The 12,357-nt window shown below is 45.8% G+C and overlaps 1 protein-coding gene across 1 annotated transcript in view; it reads right to left on the bottom strand.

The window, feature by feature from the left end:
* UTP20 (UTP20 small subunit processome component) overlaps positions 1-12,357 on the bottom strand; it is a 1,390,303-nt gene that overhangs the window by 707,241 nt on the left and 670,705 nt on the right. Inside the window, exon 28 of the mRNA XM_069629877.1 lies at positions 1,933-2,076. Coding sequence (XP_069485978.1) covers positions 1,933-2,076 — 144 coding nt within the window. The remainder of the gene's footprint in view (positions 1-1,932; positions 2,077-12,357) is intronic.

Genomic DNA, 12,357 nt, shown 5'->3' with positions numbered 1-12,357 from the left:
GAATTGGCCATAAAGGTCATTCTTCTCATCACTCTGTCAATAGCTGAAGACCATTCTTTGGAACTCGGAATTACCACAGATTGAGGGGAAGTCCTAAATCCTCATCTGTGGGAGGTACCACCTTAGGCCTAGATTCTTTAGGGGCCTGGATTGTTTAGGCTTTTCCTTTTCTGAGGTGTTTTTCCCCCAAGAGGGCTCTTGTCCCTATGAGGAGTTTTTGAGCTCTTTTTGTGATATCTAACCCCACCCAACCCTCCTGCCCCCCGGGACCCAAAGGAGTGTTTTACTGACTTCTTGGGGCCTGCCACCTTATCTGACGCAGAGCGTCAATTTTCGGATGCAGGTAGGGCCGAGGCCTCGTCCGCGGACGATCGACCTTCGGAGGGAGTTTTGTGAGTGACAGCCTTGCCGTCTTTCGATGGTTGGGCCCTGCCGTGTGGCGATCTCGAGCGAGATTGACTGAGGACCGGGACTCAGCGGACCTTTCCCTGGGTGTCGAACGTTGTTGATCACTTGACCCATGTGTCGAGTCTCTACCCGGGCTTATGTGCTTAGTGGTGTGTGTCTTTGTAGCGCTACAGCTGCCAGGTGTAGTCCCCACAACATGGCCGCCAGCCTGTCCTACGGGGTCGGGGGCCTGCGCTTGAGTAGCTGGAGCTACTCAGTCACCCTCAACGTCCGAAAAGACAGCATCATTGCCATCGCTAAAGGCGCCTTCTACCTCCATGGCCTCGAGCTGCCTGGCGTAGTGGGCCCAGCGTTTCGTGGAGCGGTCCTTTAACGTATTTGGTTTGAAGTTTGAATAGCCTGCGTGCTCGTCAAGATGATTTGATGTGGTCTCTTGGAAGACACAAGTTACAAACTAAGTGTTTGTCCACCCACAGGAAGTTGTGATTACACTTGGGGCAGAATTTAAAATGTGTATTTTTCATAATTAAAGGTTATGGCAGCTAGGCGAACAAAGTGTAGGAAGGGGAGTATATGATCCTAAAATGGCCTCCCCTCTCGCTCTGTCTGGCCTTCCAAGGCCAAACAGTCCGTCGCAGGAATCTTTGACGGGCAGTTCCTCTGTCTTCACCGGCACAATTACTATCGCTAATTGTAAATAGTCAATGGTTTTACATCGAAAGGAACTCCGCTATACATGTGCGTCTAGAATGTTGGAAAAAAATTATCTGAGGGACCTAGAAGCATGAGGGATCATGGGTACAGTGGACGTCACACTAGGGATAGTATTACTGGCATGCCTTGTCGATGTCCCTTTTCGAGTTTTGAAACCAACTGTAATACTCTGCAGCTTCCACTAGATGTCAGCCTATGCACAGCATGTATTCTAAGCAGATTCCACAAGCCTCAGAAATGTATTTTATTATTAGTATTGTCTGATATTATTACCAGCTACTAGTCAATTTCGTAGTGTGTTCTTTGGCCGTAAATAAATATAGTATTTTGTATTTATCATTTGTATCGCGCTCCGAACCCAGAGGTAACTGGGCGCTGGAAAACTTGTGAGTTACAGGCATAAATAACGTTAACAACAGATACGAAGACTAGTGGTAACAGTTAGGTCTGAGGACAAGAAGTTACAATTCAATGTTACAGGAAGGCCTTTTCCAGTGTGTCGCAGTTGAAAAAGCAAATGAATTACAGAAGCAGATATAAAGGCGAGGATGAACGAGCCCCGAGAAGCCAACGGCTTACAGCTGAATGAAACTATTACAGCATCTGTCTTCCTGTGAGTGGATAAGAATTCAGCACATAATTACACTGCCACTCAAACTGGACTAGAACGATAAATAAAGCAAATAAAGAAGTGAACCTGTTGATTTTCCCATAAACTAATGAACCGCTGGTTTATTCCAATAGGAAAAATTTGAATAACAATGGCTTAATTATAATATTAAGACAGTGACTCTTTAGTATTATTTTTACCTGGGGCCATATCACAGCATGAAACACTGCGTCGATTTCTTCAGCGTTGAAGCTGTAGTTCTCAAAGTCAGAGAAAAACTCAGCAATGCGCTTAATTCCAAGACGTCTCAAGTTCTTCAGTGGGTTAATGAATCTTAACTGTATCTGCAAAGAAAGAGCAATGCTTTAATCAACATGATTCACTCTACACAGTGGCCAGACAAATGCAAATCCAAAAACAAGAGGCTTCAGTAGGAAGAGCAGCTAACACTATTTTCCTAAAAGGCAGTTGGTAGGAAGATAATGTAAACAGCCCTCTGGTGAGGGGTTGAAAATCATGTAACCTAAAGGTAAGACGGGGCTTCCAACCAAAAGATATGCACTAGTCTCTATAGTGCTAGCTTTAGCAGAGCAGCCAGGCTTCACTCAAGGGAGGTGGTGGGCTGGTCGTGAGGTATAGTTATTGCTAATATTTACCCCTACAAAAAGATCACTCTCTCTCTCTCCCTCCCTCTATCCCTAAACCTTTTGCTTTTATATTTGAATCTGACCTGTACATTTTGCAGTACAGTGAAGCCTTAAGCTTTGCTTTACTGGCCTTGCTCACATGTTATGGGGAAACCGATGTGTCCTTCAGGCTATCAGTACTGGGAAACAGTGTTTCCCTTAGTCGTGTTACTATGTTGCTACTTGGGGTTACTTTTGTATCACTTGTGGTAACTTTTTAACAATGCACAAAGCAGCTTACACTGCAGTGCAATGGGGTGCATTGTTGTTTTGCCCTAGACTAACAGGATTTTTTTTTGGTTACTCTAGATGTGCTTAAAAGATGGGCTGTCGGCAGCAGTGACTTTTCCCCACTTTTTGGGGAATTTGTTTTAGCTTTACCGCGTTTGGCTACTGACTGTGGCTACTGGTCAAGCATGGCCATGCCACGAGATTTTTGCCTATTCTTTTTGCCATCTTGTTGTTCAGCCTTCTTCCTGTCCTCAGAGTCCAGGAAGATCCTTATAAGGACTTCACGTGCCCAGGAAAGCAGCAGCTTTTGGTGGGTTACTGGAGGGCTTTGTGTGTTTGCAGGAAAGATGTGATGTGGGTTGGGTCAGTCTGTGTGGTATGCATGAGTGTTCCCACCAGTGGCCCTGATTGGACCACTGTGGGGTGTGTGTGTGGGCTAGTTCTGCTATTGGGAGTTTCGACTCCTACATGTCTTTTGGAATAAGAAGAGGACCCCTGCATGAATTCTTCAGAGATCCTCGAGAAATCTGAAGGAGCCAAGTATTCTGTCCAGCTGAGAAACCCGCAAAGAAACCTGACTGAAGGCGGCCTGGCAACCAACTTCTGCTGCAGCCCTGGAAGAGCACTGTCTGTCTCGAGATCTTTAATAGCCCTGCAAAGGTGCTACGACCCTTGGAGTGGAGGGACCATCCATTCCAGACGTGTGCTCGGTGCCCAGCCAAAAACCACCGTTGGAAGTGCCCTGGAACCGTCCTGTGGCTGACCAGCTTCGTTTTTTGGGCTACCATGCTAACTTCGTCGCTGTTTCAAGTTTCGCCTGAAACTGTGCACACCCTAAGCTGCCACTGCAAGGACACCCCCTGCAAAATTTCGGCATCCTAGCACCAAGGGGACCCGAGAAAGACCGGAATGTCCGACCGCGGCTACTGAATTCTGTTGCATCGATTTGTGTGCCGTGCACTGTCCGAAGCTTGCTTTTCTGACTCAAGTCCAGTCGCTAGAGGGGCGATGCATCGTTTGTTTTTGCATTCCTCGACGGAGAGTCCTTGCACCAGCAAAAGATCTCAACCGGATTGACACTCGAACCTGCAACCCCCTGAAAATCGAGGACTGCGGATTTTGGCGGGAAAAGCAAGCCAGGACACCCTTCCTTTGTTCTACCAAGACTGGGGAAGTTCAGAGTAAGAGGGGTAAGTTACAGAGCTTTTAAGTTAGTCCTGTAGTCCCATTATAGGTCAATGGGCTTTTAATAATCCTATGTCCTATACTATTGGCTTTGCCATTACTTGCCTTGGCCAGACTCCTGACTGTTGGGGGTAATTTTGGACACTTGTCTACATTGAACCCTTACTTTAAGAACCCTTCACTCGACCCCAGAGACCCTTTTGCATTTTGTCCTGCATCCTAAGTTCTGTGGAACTGTATCCTGAACAATAGGGCAGAAGGCCCCAGGCAACTTAGGGTTGGACAATTTTAGATAGGGATCATCTCTGTGGACCTTTTGGTGTATAATACTTACCTATCCATTCCTTTGAAGGAGTATTTGATTTGTATTGTGCATTATAACTTGGTGAATGTATATATGTATTTAGTTTGATGGTATTGTGTGAGAAGTCAACCTGCTTGTATCCATTTTCTTATAGTGTGTTTTGGCCATAAATAAATAACTGTATTTTTATACATACTGTCTAAGTGCAATTTGTGACTCACATTGTGAGACTTCTTTGTGGACCCTTTACAAGCTCAACTCTCTGAAGAACTTAGCCTAGACCGCCTGTCACTGCTACCTAAACTGGTTTGGCTACCGCTTCCCAGAGTTGTCACTGTCACAATATAGGTTGGCCTTCTATACATCTGTCCACCAGGCCAGAATATAGAAAATCAGTCCTAACATCCACCAAACTCAAACACAAACTGCGGCTCCTTCCCTCCCTCCTGCTGGTCTCTTGGTCCTCTTCTACCTCCACAGTTAACATCACCAGAGTATCCCTTACATCATGTTATCATGTTTCCTGTGCAAGGCTTAATAATTCCTCCCTCTTTGCCGATGGGTCCCCTGATCAATCCAGATTAATCTCTTTACTCTGGGCGCTTCATCTGTAAGGGTATTATCATAAGAGGGGCTACGTCATGTGCACTTTCTCTGCGCATCGCTACCAGTGACCTAATTTTCCCAAGTTTCAAGATGGGTTTGGAGACACTGTTCGTTAGGATTTCCTGGCCACTTTTCATTAGGAAGGTGAGGGTAGCTCCTAATTTAATCCCTAGTTGTTTAGAGAATTCCCCCGCTAGAGCGCGTGTGCCCGCGCGCGCAGGGCTCCACCGGCAGCTTCATGGGACTTGGAGTTGCTGGGGCGGGGGCAGCAGTGTGTTTCTTGGTTTTGCATCAACCCTGGGTGTTCTGCTTTCATCCCACCCATGCAGTGGATCCGGCTGTTGCTGCCTCTTTTAGGGCCTTGCGCTGGTGTTGGGGAGACTTTCGCGCAACCCTCTCTTGAGGGCTGTGTAATCATCTAACCTAATGGTGGAAAAGTGCATCTCTCAAAAGGAAAGACTAGACTCTCCAATGGTAAGAGTAGCAGAGCAGTCAGGCTTAACGTTAGGAGTGAGGACGGTACAACTTAGTCCCAACAGACACCGCACAAGAACATCCCACACTGGTATGCTGTAAAAATATACACTTTTTTGAATGAGGTGACACGATTCACAGGATCTCGTCTCTTCACCCCAAAGGGAAGATCTTCTCTCTGAGGTTAGGGAGGGGAGCCCGCCTCGCAACATTCCCCCTAGAGGTGGCGGTAAGCGGGACCTGACAGGGACAGACTCCCCACTTGGGTACAAGGACTCCCGCTCTGTGAAGGAAATCCCTAACCCTCTTCCCTACGAGAGCCTCAATGTTTCAAGAGCCCCAACCTGAACAAACTACTGTTTGCTAATGTAATATGTCTTCTTTTACTCAACTAATACCTGAAACAACTGGTAAGAGGAAGAGCAAAAGAAACATGAAGAATGGCAAAAGGTTGGAGCTCAACAGTACTGGGAAGAAGAAGAGTGAAGGAGTAATATCAACCACCCCTTCAGTAAAGATTCACAGTACTGGGAATAGTTGGTCCCAAGGAAGCATAAAGAATACATATTGGACACAAAAGAGGGACTATGATCATCCACTGGGGAGGACCCAACAACATGCGAAAAACAGAGGAAGGACTTGCCAAAATAGGAAGCTGGCGTTGAGCCAGCACAGCCTGGGAAGCTCAAACCTAGGGAAGGGAAGAAAAGACAGTGGAAAGAAGCTGGTCCTCGGTAGAGAGGATGGTCTGCAGAGGTCTGAGTAGCACTCAGAGTCTGCGAGGAACCAACTCTCTAGAAGATTTGGAGGAATCGGGCAGTGGCGTGACCTCAAGGAGGTGGACCGCGTGGTTCGTAAACTGCACCAGGATCGTCACATCAAGGGCTCCACAGAGCCGAACAGAACCAGAGAAGCAGAAGAAAGGCATGTGGAGAACTCATGCATAAGAAAGGCCATCCTGGGACCCTGGGGAAGAACCAGTGAGACACCCACACCACGATCAAGGCGACAGGAGCAGTGAGAGACCCAGTGTTAGATAAAATCTTCCTATCAATGGTAAGATTTTCATATTGCTGTTAATGTTAAAGGATACTTGTATTGTGCATTATCACCCCCGGAGTGGTCCCCTGGCGCTCTTTGATAAATCTTCCTGATCTGTGTGAACCCCAGAACTTTTCGTTGGACTGGTAGATTATTTTACCCTATACCTCAGTGAGGGGGAATCTTTTTTCCACACTCAAGTCTTTTACTCTTTTTATGGGTGTCATTTTTAAGACTCCCATAGTGCCTTTTTAATTCTATCCTCTGACAACTTTTTGGCTATAAGGGTCCCATTGTTGATGGCTTGTCCAAGGGGCTTTCTCTACTTTCTCTAGCTAACCTTGTGAGAACTACAGTTCCCAAGGGTAGAAAGGATCTTTGGATACATTTTACATTTTTATTAGGTGAAACCAGCACACCCCACCTTATGTGGAGTGCTGGGGAGATGCAATGTATCCCCTTTTCACACTAAAACTGTAACAATTCTATTTCAGGGACAAGCTTAGATTTAATGGCTGGTGGCAGTGATACCTTTTATTAATTCAGTGCACCTTTAATACAGCTGTTTGCACAGCCCCAGTAAAGGCACCCATGGGTGCTCATTTTACCAAAAGGGCTCCTGTTTTGTTTTTTCAACATTTTAGTGCTTGCTGTCCTTCCTTGTTCCTTCTCCTGACATCCAGGGAATTACATTTCATTGTGTGATTTTTATCTTCGGCGGGAATCCTGTGGACTCCCCGCCCAGGCTCTAGAGTGTCTGTGAAGGCAGGAAGCGAGGGAGCAGTCCAAAACCCTGGAACCCATTGTCTTCCAGCCTGACTGTGAGATTCCAGTTCAAACTGGGAGGCTGGCTGTCCTGAAAGGATTGCCACCCCCCAACTTTTAATGTTGCAGGCTGTTTGATTGGCTGGGTTGCTGCATAAAAGTCCTTCCTGGAAGCTGAAGAGGTAGTCGACCACTGGAACCAAAATTGAAGATGAAGAAACCGCAGCTGAGACGATTTCCAGCGACCACAGAGCCTGCTGTAGCCATTAATTCCAATCGACTTGGGGCCTCCGTAAACGACGACCCCGACCCAGAGCCTGGCGCGACCCACTAGACTTAAGAAGACCTGAATTTTGAGCCATCCCACATTGTGCTGCAACATTGCAGGGATGCAATATCCAAATACCCACGAGCCATTGTGCAGTGCACAGTCTTCCGAATCTCGTGGAAACTTCATGGGCATCCTGCTGGATCTCCAGAGGCACGATTCCAGTCCAAAACATCCCCTTACCAGAGTGCTGGCCCTTGCAGACGAGAATCTAACCGGTGACATTCTGTCTTCTTCTAGGCTCCTGAAAAGGCAACAAATTCACAGAGCTTCATCCAGCCGCGAGGAAACTCTTGCCTGGAGTCTTCTCCTGTGATCCCTGCTGCAAATGTCCTTCCAAAGTCCTGTCTTCCGTCTTCTTGACAAAGGAATCCATCTACTGGGTTTTTGGCTGCAGATCCTGAAGTGTTCCTGCTGCAACTCTTCTGTGCTGAAGTACTGTGTTGGCTGGGGTATTATACCTACCTTAAGCTTTTGTGATTTTTGTATAGCTTTGGGGTGTTTTCTGTGATTGGGAAGTCACTCATCCAGTTCACCCAGGCCCACTGCGGAATCCTCCTAGGGTGTGTTCTTTGAAGTCCCTGCCCCCTCAACTAACTTTAGCGTGAGTCTTCCGCTGGAACTCTGACTTTGCCTGCAACTGACCCCGATCTCACCCTGCCTACAGCTGGCACCTAGACCACTAGGGTCCGTTTACTGCCTCTCAGTGAACTCATGCTATGGAATAAGGGAAGGACTGGATAAGAAAAGGGTTCTGTCTTGAAAAGAATACCAAGTGTTCAAAAGTTACTTAGTTGTAAAAGAAGTTGATTGGTAACTGTAACTCTGAGAGTGAACAGTTACAACAGTTATTACTTACCTGAGAAATGATTTGCCATCTGAAAAGTATATGTAACATCTTTCTTTCCTTAGAAACTGATTTGCCAATCTAACAGAAAGTAGATGTAAGGGTATATTACTCACCTGTGATTTGGTTGTGCCTCTTCCCAAATGTAGTGCTGTTGGTTCCACTTTACTATTCCTGTTACGATAAATGTATGAGGTCCCCAACTGGGTCTTGCTTCCCCCGACTTGCTATTAACCTGTCCAGAATAAAACTACCTAAGGTTTTACCTACCTAGAATAACTTTGAGTCATTCATAAAGAGTAACATTGGGTATTGTTTTCTCTGGTCTTTTTTAGACAGACACAAACAGAGTCTTACGTTTACACCTGCCTTTAAGTTGCTGATAGCTCCTTTAAAAAAATAATAGAGGTATTACTTACCTTGAGTTAGCTGTGTGCCATACTAACATAAGTTACAAGAGTCATTGCGTATCTCAATCTGTGTTTCACTGATCTCAAAAAGCACCTGTGATAGTATATTACACTCTTAGGTTGTATTCACCTAGTATAACTTTGTGCTGTAACAAATGTAGTTATAGGTTTTTACTGTTCCTGGAATAAGTGTCCCACTATTCTGAAAAGGGTATTGTCCAGTTGATTTACTGTGTGATTTCCTTGCTGAGCGTCACAGTGCAACTGCTAGGGTGTACTACCCTCACATTATTGAAAGTAATCTAAATAGTAACTATTGGTTTGACTTCCCTAGAACTCCTGTTAGGTGGAAAAATAATAAGACCAGCCACAGAAATTGTGAAGTTCACGCAATGAGTCCAGAAGGCATCAGGAGTTATCCCCCCTCATCCCAGTAATAAGGAAAAATACAAAATAAGCCAAAGAGACCTCAGGGGTCATTTTCCTGATTATATTAGTTGGAAAAAAAGCATTGCAAACCAAGGCCTAAGAGACAGAAGAGAGAGACTGTTTGCATCAGAACTGACTGAGGAAAGAGCCAGACCCTGAGAAAGAGAGACTAATTCAGAAGAGTCGCTGGGCTCAGGAGAGTTAGGTAAGAATTGATGTACTAAAAATGTGTGAGACTACATAACACTTATCTGCTTGGTATTAGGTAACCCACCTTTTGGTATAGGTCTGTACTACACAGGTTGGTAGTATGACTGAGCAGCCAGGCCTATCTCAAAAGGGGTAAATGTGAGCTGCAGAGCTGTAGCAATGCAATTCATAAATACAAGTAACCACGTAACACTTACACTCAAGGTTTTACTTATAAATAGTTATTTATTTAACAACAATTGTTAAATAAGTGTTCTTTAAAAAGGCAATTCTTGTAACAATGTAGATACACTTTAAAATCACTTTTCAGAATCTGATTCAGTTAGTGAATACTCTTTGGATATGCCTCTTAGACAATTCCTACACCCTGATGTGACTTCATTCACAAGGACAGTTATGGCATTTATATATCACACTAGTATTACTTTGCAGATTCTGAGATTGCAGAAAGGAAAGGTTTTAAGGGAGAAAAAGGTAAAACAGGTTCTCAGTATGTGTGAAGACACTTACATCTTTCAATGAAATCTAGACAAGCCTTTCCCAGCAATAACAGTCTAAAACAAGTTAACACCTATGAGGGACAAACAATATCAAAGTCAATGCGCTAGAAGTCTGCAGGGAGCCAGGACAGCTGAAGTCAATAGGAGCACAGTCTATGGAGCCAAGTTACTTTTTAGAATCAATGTCTTCCACAGTCTAGCCTGTGAGAAATAGAGTTGTAATCAACTCCGAATGTAAACCACTGCAGGTCTCAACTGAGGAAAGCACAGTTCAAAGACAATGAGGTAAGTACCCAAAGTCTAAACTGAACCTCCCGGTTTGAAGAAGAGTGTTCCAGCTGGATTCTGTCCTGTTACAGTGGTGCAGACCCTGTGTTCCTGTGCATCCGTCAGGGGGACAAGGGGGAGGACATATGGAGGGCTCCTGGGAAGCAATTTGGAGGTTGCCGGCAGCTACAGGCTCTTCTCGGTTCAGCTGCACTTCGCGGTTTCAGCGCTTGGTAAACAGCACCACGCGGGTTTCGAATACCAGTTGGGCTTCCTTCACTCCTTGGGTCCTGCGCTCTGGTGAGGGAACTCAAGCTCTGGTTATCCTACTTCTGGAGGGTCCTTAGGATACTCCTGGAGCTTCTAGCCGGATTCCAGACGTGGCACTCGACTACGGATTTCTCGAGCCCTGGAACTCAGTTCTTGCAGCAGCAAAGTAGTACAGCCAGTCAGGGAATATGTTCCAGTGGAGTCCTTAGGAGACTCCTGGAGCTTCTAGCCGGATTCCAGACGTGGCACTCGACTACGGATTTCTCGAGCCCTGGAACTCAGTTCTTGCAGCAGCAAAGTAGTACAGCCAGTCAGGGAATATGTTCCAGTGGAGTCCTTAGGAGACTCCTGGAGCTTCTAGCCGGATTCCAGACGTGGCACTCGACTACGGATTTCTCGAGCCCTGGAACTCGGTTCTTGCAGCAGCAAAGTAGTACAGCCAGTCAGGGAATATGTTCCAGTGGAGTTCGTCTCAGGGTTAGTTGGTCCCACTAACCCAAGGGAAGAAGTTGGCACTTCCGGAGCTTCTCTGTCGAATTGAAAAAGGAGTTTCAGCACAGCAGCAGGGCATCACCGGGCAATTCAAAGGTCCAGGGGGATGCAGCAAGCTTCGTTCACTGTTTCTCCGTCGGGTGTTTCTCCCAGTGGTCGACTGACTCTAGTCCCAAACCCTCGCCTTTTAAGCAGGATTCTCCCATTCATGCACAGCTTAGCTATCAATCACACAGCAGGTTGGCTGTTCTGAAAGGACAGCCAGCCAGCCAATCAGAACTGGGTGCATTCCGGCATTCCTAGAGACATAGGACAGGGGATTTTCGGGATCCTCCCTCAAATCCCATCCTTTTAGACACACTGGAGCCAGAGGCGGGCTTCGGGGCTGAAGCCTGATAAAGGCAAACGGAAAAAAGGGCTTCAACCTGGCTCAATGCACAGAGTAAACCCAAGAAAGACCTCGCAAACAGAAAATGGCAAGAAAAGAAGACTGGGCCATTTTGACGAAATGGTCACCCATGGGTGCTATACTGCAGCTGAGGATTCAGCCTGCTGTAGGAAAGCACAATGGTAGGAATATTATGCCACCAGCAACTTAAAATAGTGGGGGTAACACAAAAGTTACATGAGAATGTAGGATAAGGGGCTACTAGGTAACCACCAGCACTCCACATAAGATGCCGTGTGCTGGACCTACAAAGAGAAAAGGTAAGTAAAGTCAATTTCACTTTACTATTCTTGGGAACGGTAGTTCAGACAAGAAAAGGTATTTAAACCTTATAAGAAATCTAAAGGATTTCTCTGTGACACTGCACTGAAGGTGCGGTCTGTCACCATACAAAAAGCAGAGGCCTATGGAGTTTGCCAGATCCCAAAAATAAAGGAAACACATAATCCAAATCAGGTCAAAACACATGAGCGTGGGAAAAAGGTCTCACTCACTTCCAGGGTTAAAAAAAAAATCGTCCTAAAGTCCAGCAAAAGAGCTGGGGGTCTCTAAGTTAGAATGGAATTAGTATAGAAATGTGAATTCTCCCTAACACTTGTTCCCCCGACCCAGACTAAGGGACAGGAGGATTTAATCCACTCCTGGATTAATCTCCTTTTCCAGTGAGTCATACTTTCTGGAGAGGCCATCAGCATTTTGATGATTACACCCTGACCTGTGTTCTATGGTAAATTCAAACACTTGGAGGCTAATTAACCAGCTTACCAATTTTGGATTCTCCCCTTCAACTTCATTAACCATCTCAAGGGTTGGTTGTCTGTCTGAATAACAAAAGTAGAACCATACAAGTATGGCCTAAACTTCAGAGACCACACAATGGCAAAACACTGACGTTCAATAGTTGCACATCTTGTGTCACAGTCCTTCCTTCGGTTTCCTACTGATGAAGCAGATAGGGTATTCCCTGCCTTTCTCATCCAGTTGACGAATACTATCCCTGTGTTCGATGCCTCTGTACAATGAAGGATTGGTTCTAGTCAGGAGCTCTCAAGCCTGGTGCTTGACAAAGGGCTTTCTTCTAAACGACCGAACGGGAGACAGCCGCAATACGACCAAAGACCGTAAACATAGC

Source organism: Ambystoma mexicanum, chromosome 12 (genome assembly GCF_040938575.1).
Source record: "Ambystoma mexicanum isolate Mex_15411 chromosome 12, UKY_AmexF1_1, whole genome shotgun sequence".
Classification (NCBI taxonomy): domain Eukaryota; kingdom Metazoa; phylum Chordata; class Amphibia; order Caudata; family Ambystomatidae; genus Ambystoma; species Ambystoma mexicanum.
Note: the sequence above shows the minus strand (reverse complement) of the source record. Positions and strands in the feature narration are given on the sequence as shown.